Raw genomic sequence first — 21,263 nt, 5'->3', positions numbered from 1 at the left:
TGCTCCTCATTTGTTCAGTCAAGAAGTATTGACCGGGCGTGGTGGCCCACACCTGTAATCCCAACACTGGGAGGCCTAAGTAGGCAGATCACTTGAGTCCAGGAGTTCGAGGCCAGCCTGGGCAACATGGCGAAACCCTGTCTTTACAAAAAAAAATGTAAAAAATTAGCTGAGGCCGGGCGCGGTGGCTCACGCTTGTAATCCCAGCACTTTGGGAGGCCAAGGCGGGCGGATCACGAGGTCAGGAGATCGAGACCACGGTGAAACCCTGTCTCTACTAAAAATACAAAAAAATTAGCTGGGCGTGGTGGCGGGCGTCTGTAGTCCCAGCTACTCGGAGAGGCTGAGGCAGGAGAATGGTGTGAACCCGGGAGGCGGAGCTTGCAGTGAGCCGAGATTGCGCCAGTGCACTCCAGCCTGGGAGACAGAGCGAGACTCCGTCTCAAAAAAAAAAAAAAAAAAAAAAAAAAATTAGCTGGGCCTGGTGGCACTTACCTGTAGTCCCAGCTACTCAGGAGGCTGAGGTGGGAGGGTCTTGTCTTGAGCCTGGAGGCGGAGATTGCAGTAAGCCGAGATCATGCCACTGCACTCCGTCCTGGGTGACAGCAAGACCCTATCTCAAAAAAGAAAAAGAAAAGAAAAATATTTACCAAGCTCTTGGGTGTGCCAGACACTATTCTGCGCACACTGGAGCACTGCCTTCCCACAGCAAGGACAGATGTGAAATAATTATGAGGTGGACTGTGTATGAGGGGGAAGCAGGGGCTTGGGAGGGCATGATAGGGGCACCTGCAGACCCCTGCTCCCTTCCATAGTGCAGGGACTATGCCTGTCTTGTTTTCCCCCAGACCCCAATACATAGTAGGCAATCAATAAATGTCTTTTAAATGTTGAATGAATGATTCAAATCCAGTATACATAGTCCCTGTGAGTGTGACCTGGCCGTTGCTTCTGTAAGCAGCTGCACGTCCCAGTCCTGCCATGTAGGTAAAAGGGCAAAGGCTTGGTCCAGACACCCCACCCTGGAATGAATTACCGCACCACAGATTGGAAGCCAATGTGACATATAAAAGGTTGGAATGCTCTACTGTAAAGTTTTAATTGTTCGACAAGCAAAGAGGGTTGTAAATTCCGTGCGGCGGGACAGTATTGCATATTGTGCCTGTTGCCGCCGCCACCAAGGTTCCTTATCAGCCCGTTGGTATTTCACAACCTCTCGTGCTTCTTGCGTGTTACAGGGGCCCCTCCGCAGGGTCTCTGGGGCATGGTGCAACACCATCCTTTTTTCCGTGGGAGTGGCAGCCAGGCTCTCTATGCGTCCTCTGACTTCCCTCATTCCATCTCCTGTTTAGATTCTCTCCAAAGGAACATCCGGTGCTTGCCCTGCCAGGAGCCCCGGCCCAGTTCCCCGTCCTGGAGGAACACAGGCCACTACAGAAGTACATAGTATGGTCAGACGAAATGGTGAAGACGGGAGAGGCCCAGATTCACGCCCACCTCGTCCGGCCCTATGTGGGCATTCATCTGCGCATTGGCTCTGACTGGGTAACTTCCCCCTTCCTCTCTCACTGGCTAACTTGGATGTGTCCCTGAGCATGGCCCCGGCCTGTAGGGATTGGCCGTGCGTCCCAGCCAGAGCAGAGAGCTCTCACTTGGCCTGGTTCGTGGGATTGTGTCCCATCGTCCCACTGCAGCACACATCAAAATGTAACTCCAGAGTGCCTGCCAGCCAGCTCTCACTTTAGCAGCAGCTGTTTTTATCCTCATTTTACAGATGGATAAACTGAGAAATCAAGCCAGACCCCAGGTCAGGCAGCAAGCCATAAAGAGGCCACAGTCCAGGAGTCCCCTGTCCTAGCTCAGTGTCTGGCTAGTAGACTCCGTGTTGAAAAACCAACTATGGAGATGAGGCATGGCTCCCAAGAAATGAAGATGTCATCCTAACAGAATTTGGAGGCTGTTTAAATGTGCAGAATCCTTGTATTCCAACGAGGTTTTCACCTCTGTGTGAAAATAACAGAATCAATATAGACGGTCACCTTAATTTACTTAAGAAGATTTATAGATATGTTAGAAATGCTCATTGCAGAAAACTTGAAAAATACTAAAATTAAAATTCACTCATAGCCAATTGATGAGGTAATCTTACATTTACCCACTAAACTCTCCTCTTTCCCCCAGCCCCTACAAAGAAAGGGAGCCAGACCCAGGATATTTTATGAATGGCTCCAACCAAACATTCAAGGAATAGTAATTCCCATCTATACTTTCCTACAACATCAAGAGATATAAGATTCTATTTTTTATAAAGCTAGCATAACATTAATACCAAACTCAGATAAGGTCAGCTGAGAAAATTATAGCCTATTCTTGCTTATGAACACAAATGCATAGACCCTAAGTGAAATATTAACAGGTCAAACGCAATAACATATTAGCATACAACACAAACACGTAAAAATCTATTGCAAGAATGTAACGAAATTTACTATATTAACACCCAAAGAAGAAAAATCATATGATCATCTCAATAGAGGCCAAGAAAGCATTTGATAAAAGTCACCACCTGTTCATGATAAAAACTCATAACTAACCAGGAATAGAATGGACCCACCTTAACTTGATAAAGGCTATCTCTCGAAACCACAGCAGATAGCATACCTCCTGGGGAGCTATTGGAAGTGTTCCCACTGTAGTTGGGAATCAGATAAGGCTGCCCGTTAGCACTGCCACTGTTCAGAATTCAGTGAATGTCCCAGATAATGCAGTAAGACCAAGAAAAGTCATTTTTGTTTCAAAAAGCCAGGCTTTCTGTGCTGTGCCCACTGCCCAGAAATAACCACTGTTAACTCTTTTGATGCATTTTCCTCCTCCTTCAATGCTTTTTTTTTTTTTTTTTTTTTTTTTTTGAGACAGGGTTTCACTCCATCGCCGAGGCTGGAGTGCAGTGGCAAAATCACAGTCCACCACATCCTCCACCTTCTGGGCTCAGGTAGTGGTCCTCCCACCTCAGCCTCCTGGGTAGCTGAGACCACAGGCGCACATAACCACACCTGGCTAATTTTTGTATTTTTTGTAGAGATGGGGTTTTTGCCACGTTACCCAGACTGGTCTCCAATTTCTGAGCTCAAGCCATCAGCCTGCCTCAGCCTCCCAAGATGCTGGGATTACAGGTGCGAGGCACTGCACCTGGTCTCAGTGTTTTCTTAAAAAATGTAGTTAGGCCGGGCGCGGTGGCTCACGCCTGTAATCTCAGTACTGAGGGAGGCCGAGGCGGGTGGATCACGAGGTCAGGAGATCAAGACCATCCTGGCTAACATGGTGAAACCCCGTCTCTCCTAAAAATACAAAAAATTAGCTGGGTGCGGTGGTGGGCACCTGTAGTCCCAGCTACCTGGGAGGCTGAGGCAGGAGAATGGCGTGAACCCAGGAGGCGGAGCTTGCAGCGAGCAGAGATCACACCTCTGCACTCCAGCCTGGGCGACAGAGCAAGACTCCGTCTCAAAAAAAAAAAAAAAAAAAAAAATGTAGTTAGGCCAGGCGCAGCTGCTCATGCCTGTAATCTCAGCACTTTGGGAGGCCAAGGTGGGTGGGTCACCTGAGGTCAGGAGTTCAAGACCAGACTAGCCAACATGGCAAAACCTCATCTCTACTAAAAATACAAAAAGTAGCCAGGCATGGTGGCAGGTGCCTGTAGTTCCAGCTACTCGGGAGGCTGAGGCAGGAGAATTGCTTGAACCCGAGAGGCAGAGGTTGCAGTGAGTGGAGATGACACCACTGCACTCCAGCCTGGGCAACAGAGTGAGACTCCGTCTCAAAAAAAAAAAAAAAAAATGTAGTTAGGTTCTTCCTGTATAGCCTGTCTTTTTCCACTTACCAGGTCTTGCTTCTGGGGTTCCAGGGCAGTTGCCAGTATTTAACCCTGTTCCCTGCTCCCCGTAGAAGAACGCCTGTGCCATGCTGAAGGACGGGACTGCAGGCTCACACTTCATGGCCTCTCCGCAGTGTGTGGGCTATAGCCGCAGCACAGCGGCCCCCCTCACGATGACTATGTGCCTGCCTGACCTGAAGGAGATCCAGAGGGCTGTGAAGCTCTGGGTGAGGTCGCTGGATGCCCAGTCGGTCTACGTTGCTACTGATTCCGAGAGTTATGTGCCTGAGCTCCAACAGCTCTTCAAAGGGAAGGTATGTGTGGGCCAAGTGGGAGTGCAGTAGGAAGGGAATGAAAGGAGGAGCCAGGATGGTCCCACTGCCCACTGCATGCTTCACGAGCTCCCCTACAAGCCTTTTGCCTGGACCTACCATTCCTTTTCAGTTCCTACTCTCCAAACCCCAGCTCAGAGGCCTCCTCCGTAGTCTTTCCAGGTTTTCATCCACTCCTGGAGCTCACATATCCCTGCTGGGACCTTTGCGACCCTGTATCATTTCTTCTCTTGGGCACTTTCTGGACTGTATGAGACTGGTGTAGAAATATGTCTTATTTCCTCCCAGGAGCTGTGGGCTCCTTGAAGGCAGGGTCCAAGGCTGACACACTGTTACATTCCTTGATGTCTAGCCTGGTGCTTCGACCTCTTTGGGACTGAAACCCTGCCTTACCATCACCAGTGTCTAGTACAGTGCCTGACACTTAGTAGGCAGTCAGTTTGTTGAATGAGGATGTAGAGAGTGGGCTCTGGGGAGAGATCCAGTATAGTGGAGGAGTTAATAGCAGAGACTCTGGAGTCAGAGAACTTGAATTTACCCACTGTGCAGTCTCTGTGCTTCTGTTTCCTCATCTATAAAATGGGATTGAATAGTACCTATCTCATAGGGCAGTTGTGAAGGTCAGATGTAAAGAAATTGAAATAGTTCCTGCTACAAAGTAAGTGCTCAATAAAGTTAGCTATCATCAATAGTAGCAATTGTTGGCTGATGAATGAAGGAAAGGATCTTTGTGCTTAGCAAACCCTTGAAGAAGCCGTGAATAGTGAGTATTCAGTACATGAGTAAATACTAGAATGTTCTTGGTCAGTGCTTACTGTATCAGTGAAGAGTAATACTCAGGCAATGAGTGAGTATGTATTGATAAAATGACTGAATTAGTATTAAGCATTCCATAGGACTTTGTAAGATGAGTGAAAACCGTAAATGCTGTGCAGGCCTTAAGAGGCAGACACTGGGTACCGCTGGCTTTATATCAAGGGCCTCCCCTTCTCTTTCACCCCAGACACACAGGAAGCTCCAGCGCAGAGAGGAAGTGCTAAGTCAGCACATTCTAATCTCCTCCCCACCTACTGAACAGAAAATCAGAGCTGGGGCTGGGCAGAGTGGCTCATGCCTGTAATCCCAGGCCAAGGCAGGAGAATTGCTTGAGGCCAGAAGTTTGAGACCAGCCTGGCCTAACATAGCGAGACCCCCATCTCTATTTAAAAAAAAAAAAGAAAGAAAAGCAGAAGAAAAATATAATTAAGAGAAAATCAGAGCTGAGAGGTCTCAGGGGTTGTCTAACCCAACCCCTCTATTTTATAGCTGAGGAAACCAAAGTCCCAAGAAAGCATAGAGTTTACCCAAGCAGTCCCTGAGCTAATTATAATGGGCGTGACACAGAGTGGGTAAGTTTCAGAATGTGAATGGAATTGTTTGGGGGATTTTGGCCATGATTAAACTGGTATTATTTCTTTGCTACAATCCAGATAGCAAGATGATGATTTTGGTTACATCAGAAATCTCTGTGGAACAGCAAAGCACTTTCAGCCCCAACTCTGCCCACATTCCCCCCACCTACCTACAACCCCCAACTACCTCCGTACTAAGCTGAAGCATTTGGAGAGTCCCAGGGAGTTTTTTTGTGAGTTTTTGGAGTCAGTGTATCTGTTACACCTTGAACCTCTTGCCATTTTCTATTTCCTGTCCCTATGCCAGTCTTCTCATCCCTCCCCACCCCTCAACTCCCTTCTCCATGGTTCAGAGGCCACCTTTATCCTGAAATAAGCCTTGCTCCTCCATTAAGCTGGTCCAGTGCTGAGTAGGGGTACCAGTAAATAAGATGTGGTCCCACTCTCCAGGGCTCACATTCTAGACCCAGGAAAAGAGGCTGCAGAGAGCTATAACGTGTGCCACAAAGTGGGTTCAGGAACTTGCTAGAGAGATGGGCAGGTCCATTCATTCACCTGTCCACTCACCAGATTTTTACCGGGGCAGGCTCTGTGCTGGGCCTGGCCAGCAGTGGAGAGCAAACCAACACAGCTCTAGCCCCAGTCAGGGGCAGGAGATGATGCTAATCAGAGAATCACTAAGGAGTGGAAACTATAAGCAGAGATGTGTGCTCCAAAGTAGAGCAGCAGGGTTCTGTGAGAGTGAAGAGCAGAGGACACTGGCCTAGGCTAGAGGGCCAGGGAGCGTTTCCCCAAGGAGGCACCACTGGAGCCGAGATGCGAAGGAGAACTAGGAGCTAACCAGGTAAAGGGAGGTGCACCCCGAACAGTACAGCACGTGCAAAGGTCCTGAGGAGGGCGGGAGCCTGGGTAGGGGCTGGATGATGGGGGTGGGATAAGAAGAGTCCCAGCGAGGGCCTTGTAGGCCATGTTCACAATTTGTCACCCTTATCTGAAGGGCAATAGGGCATCATTAAAGGGTGTTCCTCTTGGAGGGCGGGAAGGACAGGTGCGAGGTTATCTCGAAAAGTTTCTTCTGGCTGCTCTGTGGTGAGTACACCAGGAGAGGCAGTGAGGGGACCAGGAAGAGGCTGTTGCAATCCATCAGGCAAGAGATTGTGATGATTCGGCCCAAGGAGTGGCCCTCCCTCAAGAGAAGGGCTCACCTTTGGGGAATATCTCGGGGGTAGATTGGACGGACCTTGGGCTTGGATTTGGGGTACATGGGAGACGGAGGCATCCAGCCCAGAATTGGAAGGTGTGGAGCTCTCTGTTCCCCTCTGTGGTTTGGTGGGGAAGTCCATCAGGCTAGGGCTTTAGGAAAAACAGAATTTGAGCTTAGACTCTTAGTCTGGTCAGGCCAGGCACAGTGGCTCACGCCTATAATCCCAGCTATTTGGGAGGCTGAGGCAGGAGGATCACTTGAATCTCAGAGTTCAAGACCAGCCTGAGCAACATAGCAAGACCCCTCCTCTAAAAAAATTGTTTTAAATTAACCACGTGTGGTGGTGCACACCTGTAGTCCCAGCTACTTGGGAGGCTGAGGTGGGAGATTGCTTGAGCCTGGAAGGTTAAGACCTGCCTGGGCAGTATAGCAAAAACCCATCTCAAAAAATAAATAAAATAAAAGAGTCTGGTCGGTATTTTAACGGGTGATGAAGCAGCATTCCAGGCAGAGGGAACAGCACAAGTGAAGACATGAAGGTGTGAATGGTGTGTTTGGAGCTGAGGCTCCTGGAGCCGGGAAGGTGGGGTGGGCCTAGGCAGCAGCTGGGCAATGCTTCCTCAGACACTGAACCACATCTTCCTCCTCTCTGCCCCTCCTTTTGTGTCTGTAACTGCAGCCCAGGGAATAAGGTTGGGGGTGTGGATGGCAGGCCTTTGCCTGCAGCCACCCCAGCTTATATGCTCTGCGCTTCCCCCTGCAGGTGAAGGTGGTGAGCCTGAAGCCTGAGGTGGCCCAGGTCGACCTGTACATCCTCGGCCAAGCCGACCACTTTATTGGCAACTGTGTCTCCTCCTTCACTGCCTTTGTGAAGCGGGAGCGGGACCTCCAGGGGAGGCCATCTTCTTTCTTCGGCATGGACAGGCCCCCTAAGCTGCGGGACGAGTTCTGATTCTGGCCAGAGCACCACACCCTCTGATCCTGGAGGGACCAGAGTCTGAGCTGGTCCTTCCAGCCAGGCCTGGCAGCCAGAGGTGTTCCGGGATTGCAAACTCCTCTTCTCACCTGCCAAAGATGGAGAAGGGTGCCAGGGACCCCTGGAGGAGGGAGACGTTCCATATCCCAGGGCATAGGACTTCCGGGTTCCTAGGAGCAGGAGCATCTGCCATCGCACGTGCTTTCTGCTCTTCTGGGAATTTCTCACAGCGGCAAAGCAGTCCAGCCTCCGTCTTCTGGTCAGCTCTGCTCTGAGCAGCCTGGGATGCTGAACTCTTCAGAGAGATTTTTTTATAGAGAGATTTCTATAATTTTGATACAAGGTCATGACTATCCTAGAACTCTCTGTGGTTTTTGAAAATCAGTGAATTCTATTAATGTAGGTACCTAAAGTGACCTTAACTGAATGTGGATGAGGCTGGGGCTGGTGTGGGTCTTTTGGCTGGTTTTCAAGGTGTCCCCCAGTGTGGCCCTCAAGAGCCATCCTCACTGCCTGGCCAGAGCCATTGTTGTCCCCCACTTCCTAGGCCATTTCTCGGGCTTGGGGGTTGAATACTGTCCTGTGTTGTAAACACTATGCAAATGGAAGTTATCAGTTGTGGTACTGTGCAGCGCTCTGTGGGCGACTAAGTGCCACTCACATAACATGTTCCTGGCAAGGTGCACATACCATCAAGCCACACTATCATGGTATTGTTCTCACAGTCTTTTGGTGGTTGGTGGCCACTGCAAACCTGGCACCATCAGATCTCTTCTGATCTCTTGCCCCAGTGGGGCCTGGTTGGTAGAATGTTGGCATTAGGTTGATATCCAAAGCCTGTTCTCCCAGCCGTCCTCCTGCAGCTGGAGCCTTCAGGCCGTATTCTCACGAAGGAACGTTTGCCAAGGTTCTGACCACATAGAAGATGCCCAGGGCCCAGAAGCCATCAGAATTATCAGTGGAGAAGCACCTTTTGACTCTTCCCTTCCAATGTAATCTCTGCCAACACCATGAGGCTTAAGGTGCTCTAAGTCATGAGTGTTTTGGTCTCAGATGCTGCAGTTTTAATAATCTATGACTCCTGAGAGCCCATGGTTTTTTGACCTTGTGGTTCTAAAATTCCATGTCTGACCCCTGTAGATCTTTTCCTTGCCATGTCACCTCCCTTGGCCTTTGATCCTGGAAAGGTGGCAGAGCCTCCACTGAGCCAGGCCCAGAGCTCCTTGCAGTGCCTTTTCCCTTGTTTACCTGTGGGAGGAAACACTTTTTTTGTCAGGGGCAGCCTGGGTCAGAGCTCAGAGGTCACACTGTATCAAAGATCTCAAACAGCAAAGTCAGCATTTGCTGTATAGAGCTGCCACCCAACTCTAAGCAGGAGAAACTGTACAGAAAGGGCTTTGCTATTTTTCCCTTTTGGGAAAACAATGAAGTATTTTAAGTCCTGGGTGGACTGAGAGATGGTTTGCCTGTCCAGACTTGCTCTCAAGCCTCATCCAGAGAAGGAGCTGCAGATGAGGGATCCCGTACACTCCCTGCCGCCACTAGGTTGTAAGCCTGTGGCTGGCTGGCTGATTTCATTTTGGAATTCATTTGCTATCCACAGCCTTACACTAGGCATACACTTTAGAGTCTGGAGCTCCAGTGGGGCCATCCTAATTTTTTTTTCTCCCAAGACAGGGCCTTGCTCTGTCTCCCAGGCTGGAGTGCAGTGGCATGATCATGGCTTACTGCAGCCTTGATCTCCCAGGCTCAAGTGATCCTTCCGCTTCAGCCTGTCTGGTAGCTGAGACTGCATGCCCAGCTCCAAATCACCTTGATTCATATCAGCAGTAATAATGACTTGTGTTCTGAAAGAAAGGGCACCAGAAGTTCTATCAAAATTCAGTTGTGTTCTGTGAGCTAGCACTTTTTCCTCTGACCCAATTTTCTTACCTATAAAATGGTGATAAAAACCAACAGGTTGTTCAAAGGCCCAGATCAGCTAAAGCATGTATATAAGAGCACGTTGTAAACTTGAAAGAGACAAAGACACAAATGTGGCTGTTGATTAACTTGACTGCCTCTCGTTGCTCATCACCTCCATGCCAGGCACTGTGCTTGCTAAGTGCTTTATGGGCATTCTCTTATTTATTCCCCAGCCCTGGGAAATAGGAGCTGTCATTATCCTTCTCTTTCTGCACAAGGAAAAATTAATGCCCTGAGAATTCTCATAATTTTCCCAAGGCTGCCTAGCTGGTGGTGTTAAGCCAGAATTTGACCTCCCAGAGCCAGTTTCCATTAGCCGCCATGCTCTGCTGCCTCTAATTCACAGAATGCACTTTCTACCCTGTGTGCCATGGAGGCCTCCTATGGAAAAATGATCAGCCACCTTACCTTCTACTGGGTACCTGCTGTGAGTCTGCCTATGCCAGAAGGATTAAGGAGGGGAGGTTACCCAAGAAACAAAGCCTACATGCCACTTACAGCCCCCATTGGATGGTTACTCAGTACAACAGTCTTTCACTCAGCAGGTGTTTGTTCATCACCTACTATGTGTCAGGCCCTTGCTAGGTACTGGGGATGCAGGAGAGACTCAAGCATAAAGTCTTTGTTCTCAAGGAATTTGCATTCTAGAAAGTAGAAGATGTAATAAATGTACTGTGGGAGGTGTTGATAAATGCTATAAAGAAACATAAAGGGTTTGGGAGCAAAAAGAGGGAGTGGATCTATTTTAGATAAGGAGCCCAGGTAAGACCTCTCTGAAGAGCTGCCATGAAGGAGGGAGGGAGCACATTCCTGGCAGAGAAAACAGCATGTGCAAAGGCCCCGAGACTGGAGTGTGTGCCTGAAGAGCAGCCAGGAGGCCAGCATGGCTGGAGAGGCTGGCATAGGCAGGGAACCGAGCAGCAGGTCAGAGCAGGTGAGCTGACATTCTGCAGCCTGGACGGCCGTGGCAGGAAGCTTTTAGTTGGAGAGATACAGGAAGCCTCCTAGGATTCTGAGCAGAAGAGGGGCATGAGCTGATTCACATTCTGAAGGACCTCTCTAGCTGGCCAGTGCTGAGGAGGTTGGAGAGAGAAAGGGTGAAAGTAGAGAGACCAGTGCAGGGCTGTTACAGGGTTGCAGGCGAGAGACTGGGGTGCTGGGCTCCCCTAGACTAGGACTCCAGTGCCCTCCTCTCCCAAGAGACAAAGGCCATTGCATTGAAGGAGGTGGGAAATGATTAGATTCTGAACATATATAATTATTTTTCAGTCTTTTTCAAAGATACAAATATTTACATAGTTTTAATCATGCAATATATACAATTTAATGTCCTAGTGTTTTACTTAATAGTGTATCATGTTTTCCCTGTTGGTATGTAGCCTGGATAAATGCTCTTAATTATAAAAAATTCTACTGAGGAGTGTTCCATAGTTTATTGTTTTCCTATTATGAGAATTTAGGCCAAGTGCGGTGGCTCATGCCTGTAATCCCAGCACTTTGAGGGGCCGAGGTGGGCAGATCACTTGAGGTGAGGAGTTCAAGACCAGCCTGGCCAGCAGGGTGAATTATCTCTACTAAAAATACAAAAAAATAATAATACCCAGGCATGGTGGCACATGCCTGTATTCCCAGCTACTTGGGAGGCTGAGGCAGGAGAATGGCTTGAACCTGGGAGGTGGAGGTTGCAGTGAGCCGAGATGGTGCCACTGCATTCCAGCCTGGGCAACAGAGCAAGACTCCATCTCAAAAAAAAGGAGACTTAATGTGCCCCCAATTTTTCACTATTGTTATTTGAAAAAATATTTTTATTTTTAAGAGTTTTTCTTTATTTAAAATGTTCATTAATAAAGTTGTTGGACAGGAAGCAAAAAAAAAAAGTTGATTAAGATAAATTCCCACGGCCGGGCGCGGTGGCTCACGCTTGTAATCCCAGCACTTTGGGAGGCTGAGGCAGGCGGATCACGAGGTCAGGAGATCGAGACCACGGTGAAACCTCGTCTCCACTAAAAAAATACAAAAAAGTTAGCCGGGCGTGGTGGCGGGCGCCTGTAGTCCCAGCTACTCAGGAGGCTGAGACAGGAGAATGGCGTGAACCCGGGAGGCGGAGCCTGCAGTGAGCCGAGATTGAGCCACTGCACTCCAGCCTGGGCGACAGACGAGACTCCGTCTCAAAAAAAAAAAAAAGATAAATTCTCAGAAGTGAATTTGTTGGATCAAACACTTAAAACTTTTTGTTACGGAAGAATTCAAATATAAATAAAAAATTGTGAGTAATAAAATGAACTCACAGTTTCAACAATGACCCACATTTTACCAGTCTAGTTTCATTTACTGTCCCACACCCAAGTCTGTTTGCTAGAGTTTTATAGAAAACCTAAATGTGTTTTGAAAGAAGAGCCGACAGGATTTGCTGACATGTTGAATGTGGACTGGGAAGGAAAGAGGAGTTCAGGGTGCTCCAAGATTTAGGGCCCGGGCACTAGGGAGTTGTCCCTGACTTGCAGAGTGACCTTGAAGCAAATCCCTTCACCTCCACATTCCTCACCTCAGTATTACAGGTGCTAATGGTCTAGACAGTGCTTCCCAAAGGGTAGTCTTCAGAGGTTCCTTCCAGGGCTGGTTGATAAGGCAGATTCCCAGGAGCCACCCTGAACCTGAGAATCAGAATGTCTCGGGGGTAGTGCCCAGGAATCTGCCTTTTCACAAGCACCTGCAAGTGATTTGGATGCCCAGTGGCCCAAGACCTGAAACTCTGGTCGTCAGACCAGCAGCATCAGCATCACCTGGGGGAACTTGTTAGAAATGCAGAATCCCAGGCCCCCGCCCAGAACCACTGAGTCAGGATCTCTGGGGACGCAGCCCAGGAATCTCTTAAGCTCTCTTGGGGCTAAAACTTGAGCAACACTGATCTGAAGGAAGTGGGGATCTCACTGTGTGGTCAGTCAGCCCACGGTAATGGAAGACCTGCAGCCCCTCCCTGGCAAGCCTCACGAGTTCCACCAGGCGTGGTCAACAAGGTGGCTTTAGGAACTGCCTGCTGCCCAGTTTGTATTGACCTACATCTCCTATTGTATGTTTGTAGGGGCTTTACAACCAGATGATCAAATCTCTCTCATTGTTTTAGGGTCAGATCAAATTTATATATAAGTAAAGGAAGGGAAGCCTGGGCGCAGTGGCTTACTCCTATCATCCCAGCATTTTGGGAGGTTGACACAGGCCAATGGCTTGAGCCCAGGAGTTCGAGACCAGTCTGGGTAACATAGGGAAACCCCGTCTCTACAAAAAAATACAAAAATTAGCTGGGCATGTGGCATGCACCTGTAGTCCCAGCTACTCGGGAGGCTGAGGTGGGAGGATCACTTGAGCCCAGGAGGAGGTTGAGGCTACAGTGAGCTGTGATGGCACCACTGCACTCCAGCCTGGACATTGGAGTGGGACCCTGTCTCAAAAGAGAGGGAAAAAAAAGGGAATTCAATTTTTCAAAATTAAGAAAAGGGAATTCCATTTTTCAAAATCTGCATCTGATTGGAGAAATGGAGAAGCTGGTGTTCAAAGGAACCAAAGCTGGAAACACTGTCCTGAAACATCATAGATCTCCAGAAGTATGGAAGGGAAGGGACAGAGAATAAGAAAATAAAGAAGAAAGAAGAGAAAGGACAGAGGGAGGAAGAAAGAGTTGAGTTCTCATTGCCATTTTCTGTACAAAGAAGCTCAGCAAATAATCTGTTAATAGTAACTACAACAACAATAATAATAAGCTTTCACTGGCCTGAAAATGAAGATCCTTCCTCTCCTCGGTTCTCCTGTCCTTAGTGCAATTGACAAAAAAAACCCCATAGCCTGAAGGCAAATCCTGCACTCTGGATTATGTTGTCAAAATGAATTCAAATTCTTGCTTGAAACCTGGTTTATTTCAGGGTTGAGACCTTTCCCTTGAAATAACATTAAGGGCAAGCAGGTTTGGTTTGTTTTTACATCTAATCCTTTATTGATCATCAGCCCAGGACGCCAAGCATAACCAGGTAAACAGTGAGAATGGAAGAAACAAAAGGCATTTCCCAGAAACCTCATTCCTCAAGTGCAGTGACTCAGAACAATGCCCACCTGGGGGCGGCACCCCGGGGAGGATACCCCACCCCTCTGAAAAATCTACCTTTCTGAAAAAAAATTGGCAACACATTGATCCATTTGATATTCATCTCCTCCAGTGTGGGGGATGTTTTCCCCTCTCTGACACTGCACAAGCTGGTTTAGGAGGTCCTGGGCAGGCACTGGCAGAAGGCAAGAATTATCTTTTCAGTTTTTCTCAATCCTGCTAACAATGCCCAAAGAGAAAGTCTCAGTTCAGTGCTATCATGTCATTAACTCCTCTCTACTGCTTGCTAATAATCTGTCCTTGTAACAGAGTAGACCTCAGAGTCAGACAATCTTAGTTTTCTGGAATTTAGTAACACTATTACTAAGTAAATAAATGAATTATTTATTTATTTATTTATTGAGACAGGATCTTACTCTTGCCCAGGATGGAGTACAGTGGCTCGATCTTGGCTCACTGTAGCCTCAACCTCCCAGGCTCAAGCCATTCTTTCACATCAGCCTCCCAAGCAGCTGGGATCATAGGCACGCACCACCACACCAGCTAACTTTTGTATTTTTAGTAGAGATGGGGATTCGCTGTGTTGCCCAGGCTGGCCTCGAACTCCTGGCCTCAAGGGATCCTCCTGCCTCAGCCTCCCAAAGTGCTGGGATTACAGTGAGCCACCGTGCCCTGCCATTTTATTTATTTTTGGTCTTTTGTACTTGTGTTTTTCTGTTTAAAGATGTGATTTAAAGTTTCCTTTTAAGAAACTTAGGTTACAAAAAGTGAGTTGGTTCAGAGAAAAAGTATTGAGTAAATGGTGTAGCATGAATTATGAAGATAAAGTTTGGGAGATCCTTACTCGGCTGGCCCCTGATGATAGCTCAAAACAATACCCAAGGGGCTTTTGTGAGAGAAACTCTCCTCACTCTTCACACCTCCACACTATTGTCTAAGCTTTCGCTCTGCTTAAAACATGTCGTAAATGTTTCAAGATTCTATGAAATTCTCCTTTTCTGAGCTCCCATAGAACCTTGAAATTGTAATAATAAGTAACATGGGCTGGGCGCGGTGGCCCACGCCTATAATCCCAGCAGTTTGGGAGGCTGAGGCAGGTGGATCGCTTGAGCCCAAGAGTTCGAGACCACCCTGAGCAACAAAGTGAGACCCCCCCCCCATCTCTACCAAAAGTCAAAAAATTAGCCAGCCGTGGTGGCAAAGCGTCTATGGTTCCACCTACTCAGGAGGCCGAGGTGGGAGGATCACTTGAGCCCAAGAGGTTGCAGTGAGCCATGTTTGTGCCACTGCACTCCAGCCTGGGACAGAGGGAGACCCTGTCTCAAATAATAAGTAACATGTATTAAATGACTAACACATATCATTTACCATGTGCTACAGTGTTCTAAGCAGTTCACATCAATTAACTCGCCTGATTAGAGAATATCCCTAAGAGGTTGCTTTTCTTATTATCTCCATGTTACAGATAAGAGCACTGAGAAGCAGTGAGGTGAAGCACCCAGCTTAAGGTTGTAGAGCCTGTGAGTGGAAGAGCTGGGACTTGGGCCCTGGAAGCATGGCACACGAGTCAGTGCCCCAAAGCCATGCATTGTGCTGCCTCTCATGTCATGTTACCCATCAGACCAAATAATTTGCTCACTTGTTTCCCCAGCTGGACCAGAAGTGTCCCCCAGGAATAGGGGCCATGCCTGATGCATTTCCCAACATCAGCGCCTAGCCCAGTGCTTGGTTTATAAAAGTGTCCTAAATTTATGGCCGGGCATGGTGGCTCACGCCTGTAATCCCAGCACTTTGGGAGGCCAAGGTGGGCGGATCACCTGAGGTCAAGAGTTCGAGACCAGCCTGGCCAACATGGGGAAACTCTGTCTCTACTAAAAATACAAAAATTAGACCAGGCGCGGTGGCTCACGCCTGTAATCCCTGCACTTTGGGAGGCCAAGGCGGGTGGATCACCTGAGGTCGGGAGTTTGAGACTAGCCTGACCAACATGGAGAAACCCCGTCTCCACTAAAAATACAAAATTAGCTGGGCGTGGTGGTGCATGCCTATAATCCCAGCTACTTGGGAAGGCCGAGGCAGGAGAATCGCTTGAATCTTGGAGGTGGAGGTTGTGGTGAGCCGAGATCATGCCATTGCACTCCAACCTGGGCAACAAGAATGAAACTCCATCTCAAAAAAAAAAAAAAAAAATACAAAAATTAGCCAGGCATGGTGGCAGGCCCTGTAATCCCAGCTACTTGGGAGGCTGAGGCAGGAGAATTGCTTGAACCTGGGAGGCGGAGGTTGCGGTATGCCAGGATCACACCACTGCACTCCAGCCTGGGCAACAGAGCAAGACTGTCTCAAAAAAAAAAAAAAAAAAAATATATATATATATATATTCACTCATTCAACCCATATATGTGTATGTGTATATATACGTCTGGCATCATGGAGGGTTCGTGGAGGAGGTAGGAGTGGAGTCAAATGATGGGTATGATTTTAACAGCCACATATGGGAGATAAGAAAAGGAATTATAGATGGAGGGATTGCATGAACAAAGGTGCTGACCCAGGTGTTGAGAGCTAAGTTTGTGGGGAGCAGCAAGCGTGCTGGGCATAGGTTTAGGGAGGTGGAGACAGGAGATGAGGCAGCATCGGGAGGTTTGAGCCATGTGAGAAGGCTCTGGAATGCCAAACTAAGAGGTTTGGTCCTTACCCTTGGGGATCTTAACTAGAAGTTGTCTCAGGATTAGAGGCAAATACATGGGGTAAGGGTACGAGCAGGGGCTTTGCAGGGCTCACTAAGGTCCCTGAGGCATCATAGGAGTGAAAGGGTCCCCACAGTGCCCCTTGAGGGCAATACCAAAGGGCAGGACTTTGGCTGCATAAATTAGTCAAAAATGTAATGACAATAAATTCATGTACAGGGTGAAAAATTCAAAAAGTTCAAAATAATATACCTGTAGTGTGAAAAATAAGTGCCCCCTTGCTAGCACAAACCCCACTCCAGAGGCAAACACTGCTCAAAGTTTCATGGCCAGGTGTGGTGGCTCACACCTGTAATCCCAGCACTTTAGGAGGTGGAGGCAGGTGGATCACTTGAGATCCAGGAGTTTGAGATCAGCCTGGCCAACATGGCAAAACCTTGTCTCTACTAAAACTACAAAAGTCTTGGATTTGTACACTTTGATTTCTGTCCTGGTGCCACAGTGTGCTGGCTATACAGTCTGGGAGACTTGGCTTCAAATCCCAGCCCAGTCACTAACTCAAGTCACTGTGGGAGTCAAACAAGTCACTAGCCTATCTGAACCTGTTTTTGCATCTACAATACAGAAATAGGCCTAGCATGGTGGCTCATGCCTTTAATCCCAGTATTTTGGGAGGCTGAGTCAGGAGGATCACTTGAGGCCAAGAAATCAAGAACAGCCTGAGCAATGTGGCAAAACTCCATCAATACAAAATAAAAATAAAAAATTTAGCCAGGTGTGGTGCTGTGTGCCTGTGGTCCCAGCTACTTAGGAGGCTGAGGCAGGAGGATCACTTGAGCCCAGGAGGCAGATGCTGTAGTGAGCCGTGATGGTGCTACCGCACTCCAGCCTGGGCAACAGAGCAAGACTCCGTCTAAAAAAAAAATACACATGCACACACACACACACACACACAGATATAGATATAGATATAGATATAGATATAGATATAGATATAGATAAAATATTGCCACAGTACCTGATGCATAGTAGATGGTTGATAATAAAAGTGTGTTATTATTTAGTGAAATTGCATAACCTTTCTGAAATTCAGATTCTTCAGCTAGGAACCAGCAGTTGGCATGAGGCTGTCAGAGAGATTCCAAAGTTCATGAAAATGCTTTGCAAGTCTTAGGAGGGCCTCAAATATGAAGGATTAAGCATTACTGGGGCTCTGGCAACCCTGCTAGGCATTGCCTGCTATAAGTTTCCTTTACATCTCCCTCTGGCTTTTAAATGTTGTGTTTGCTCACAGTGAGACCATTTTCTCCCAGCTGTTGCCAGTAAGCAAACAGGAACTCTGAGCACTTTGCCTGCTGGGGAGATGGGCTGGCAGGAGAAACCCCCTCCCACCTCCAAGGGATTAGGCTTCTGAGGAGTAGGGCTTGGAGGGAGTAAAGGACCCAGGCCAATGATGTAGGGGCAGAGGATAGGGAGAGGCAGAGAACTGCCTCTTTGCAACAGGCCCTGGCCTTCTGTGAACTCTTGCCTCCTCTGCAACTGTAAAATGAGGGCTTTGGAATTGGGTCACCCTTTGGAAAGGGCATTAGGTTTGGAGTGTAAGGGCATGGGTGCAAGGCCTAGCTTTAAAATTAATCCAGAGTGTAATTATGAGACTCAGTGTTCTCACCTGTAAAATGAGAATACAAATTAAGCCATTGAACCATTATGAATTAAGTCTTCCTCCCATGGTATTGGCATTCTAGTGGGGAAGAAACAGATAAGAAATAATGAAACATTAGCTGGGACCAGGCTTACGTCTGTAATCCCAGCACTTTGGGAGGCCAAGGTGGAAGGATGGCTTGAGCCCAAGAGTTGAGACCAGCCTGGCAATGTGACAAAACCCTGTCTCTACCAAAAGAAAAAAAAAAAAAAAGAACAAACGAAAATTAGCCAGGCATAATGGCACATGCCTGTAGTCCTGTAAAACCAAAGATGAGGCCAGGTGCAGTGAGTCACGCCTGTAATCCCAGCACTTTAGGAGGCTGAGGTGAGAGGATCACTTGAGCCCAGGAGGTGGAGGTTGTAGTCAGCCGTGATGGCACCACTGGACTCCAGCCTAGGTGACAGAGCAAGACCCTGTCTCAAAAAACAAACAAAAAACTCAGCCACACTCTCATCATCCAATACTTAACCAGTTTTTTTTTCTTTTCTTTTTTTTTTTTTTTTTTTGAGATGGAGTCTCACTCCATCACCCAGGCTGGAGGGCAGTGGCACAATCTCAGCTCACTGCAACCTCTGCCTCCCAGGTTCAAGTGATTCTCATGCCTCAGCCTCCCAAGTAGCTGGAGTTACAGGCATGCACTACCACGCCTGGCTAATTTTTATATTTTTAATAGAGACGGGTTTTCACCATGTTGGCCAGGCTGGTCTCCAACTCCTGGCCTCAGGTGATCTGCCCGCCTTGAGCTCCCAAAGTGCAGGGATTACAGGCGTGAGCCACTGTGCCCAGCCCAATTAACCACTTTTATTTTTTAAACAATTAGCTGGGGCCGGGCGTGGTGGCTCATGCCTGTAATCCCAGCAATTTGCGAGGCCAAGGCGGGCGGATCACTTGAGGTCAGGAGCTTGAGACCAACCTGGCCAACATGGTGAAACCCCATCTCTACTAAAACTACAAAAATTAGCCGGGTATGATGATGTGTGCCTGTAATCCCAGCTGCTCGGGAGGCTGAGGCAGGAGAATCGCCTGAATCTGGGAGGTGGAGGTTGCAGTGAGCTGAGATTGTGCCACTACACTCCAGCCTAGGCAACAGAGCAAGACTCCGTTGCAAAATAAGTAAATAAATAAAAATAAAAAATTAGCCGGGCCTATAATCCCAGCACTTTGGGAGGCCGAGGCTGGCAGATCATGAGGTCAAGAGATCGAGACCACCCTGACCAACATGGTGAAACCCCATCTCTACTAAAAATACAAAAAAGTTAGCTGGGTGTGGTGGTGCACGCCTGTACTCCCAGCTACTCAGGAGGCTAAGGCAGGAGAATTGCTTGAACCTGGGAGGCAGAGGTTGCAGTGAGCCGAGACTGTGCCACTGCACTCCAGCCTGGCAACAGAGCGAGACTCTGTCCAAAAAAAAAAAAAAATTAGCCGGGCATAGTGCTGTACACCTTGTGGTCCCAGGTACATGGGAGGCTAGCTGGGAGGATTGCTTGAGCCTAGGAGGTCAAGGCTGCAGTGAGCCGTGATTGCACCACTGCATTCCAGCCTGGTGACAGAGTGAGACCACATCTCAACAAAAAAAAAAAAAAAAAAAAAAAAAGTATGAGGCGGTAATGAAGACTATGAATGAGAATGAAATAGAGTAAAGAGAAAGAGAGTAACTGGGTGGTCAGGGGAGGCCTCTGTGTTCGGGTCACATTTGAGCAGAGGCCTGAAGGAGGTGAGTGAGTGAGCCATATGGGTATCTGGGGAAGACCATTTCAGGTAGAAGGAACAGCGAGTGCAGAAGTCCTGAAAGGGAGATGATTTTTGGCATCAGGGAGCGGGGCAGGAGGTGAGGTATGACAGTGAGAGAGGCCAGATCGTAGTGGACCTCACCTTTGGTTTTTCGTGGGTTCTGCCTTTGTTTTTGTTTTTGTTTTGAGATTTTTATTTATTTACTTATTTTGTGACGGAGTCTTGCTCTGTTGCCTAGGCTGGAGTGTGGTGGCACAATCTCAGCTCACTGCAACCTCCACCTCCCAGATTCAGGCGATTCTCCTGAATCTCCCACTGTGTCATCAAGGCTGGAATGCAGGGGTACAATCATGGCCCACTGCAGCCTCAACCTCCAAGACTCACACGATTCTCCCACCTTAGTCTCCCAAGTAGCTGGGACTACAGGCATGCACAAGCATGCCTAGCTAATTTTTGAATTTTTGTAGAGATGAGGTCTCACTATGTTGCTCTGACTGGTCTCGAACTCATGGGTTCAAGTGATCCTCCTGCCTCAGCCTCTCAAAATGGTGGAATTATAGACGTGACTCACTAGACCCAGCCTCGCCTTTGGTTTTGTTTGTTTGTTTGTTTGGGATGGAGTTTCACTTCTGTTGCCCAGGCTGGAGTGCAATGGTGTGATCTCGGCTCACTGCAATCTCCACCTCCCGGGTTCAAGCAATTCTCCTGCCTCAGACTCCTGAGTAGCTGGGATTACAGACATGCGCCACCATGCCCAGCTAATTTTTTATTTTTAGTAGAGACAGGGTTTCACCATGTTGGTCAGGCTGGCCTCGAACTTCCGACCTCAGGTGATCCGCCCGCCTCGGCCTCCCAAATTGTTGGGATTACAGGTGTGAGCCATCGCCTTTGGTTTTATGTGAGTGACCTGAGAAACCATTGGAAGGTTTTGAGCAGAGCGGAGTGACATATCTGACGTAGGTTTGTTTTTTTGTTTTGTTTGTTTGTTTTTGAGACGGCGTCTTGCTCTGTCACCCAGGCTGGAGTGCAGTGGCGCGATCTCGGCTCACTGCAAGCTCCGCCTCCTGGGTTCACGCCATTCTCCTTCCTCAGCCTCCCCAGCAGCTGGGACTACAGGCGCGTGCTGCCACGCCCTCTAATTTTTTTGTATTTTTAATAGATACGGGGTTTCACCGTGTTAGCCAGGATGGTCTCGATCTCCTGACCTCGCGATCCGCCCCCCTCGGCCTCCCAAAGTGCTGGGATTACAGGCGTGAGCCGCTGTGCCTGGCCTCTGACTTAGGTTTTATATTAGTTATCCGT

The 21,263-nt window shown here is 48.2% G+C and overlaps 1 protein-coding gene across 10 annotated transcripts in view; it reads left to right on the top strand.

Annotated features, from left to right (window-relative positions):
• The window catches only part of POFUT1 (protein O-fucosyltransferase 1), a 68,046-nt gene that overhangs the window by 19,453 nt on the left and 27,330 nt on the right, over nucleotides 1-21,263 (top strand). For 5 of the 10 annotated variants that reach the window (XM_055265753.2, XM_055265746.2, XM_055265749.2 and 2 more), the window contains exons 5-6: nucleotides 1,353-1,545; nucleotides 3,943-4,185. In XM_055265753.2, the coding sequence (XP_055121728.2) occupies nucleotides 1,353-1,545; nucleotides 3,943-4,185 (436 nt within the window). The other 5 variants (XR_010119411.1, XM_063633783.1, XM_063633784.1 and 2 more) reach the window with 5 other exon arrangements.

Source organism: Symphalangus syndactylus, chromosome 24, assembly GCF_028878055.3.
Source record: "Symphalangus syndactylus isolate Jambi chromosome 24, NHGRI_mSymSyn1-v2.1_pri, whole genome shotgun sequence".
Lineage (NCBI taxonomy): Eukaryota > Metazoa > Chordata > Mammalia > Primates > Hylobatidae > Symphalangus > Symphalangus syndactylus.
This window is presented reverse-complemented; position numbering and strand designations above follow the sequence as displayed.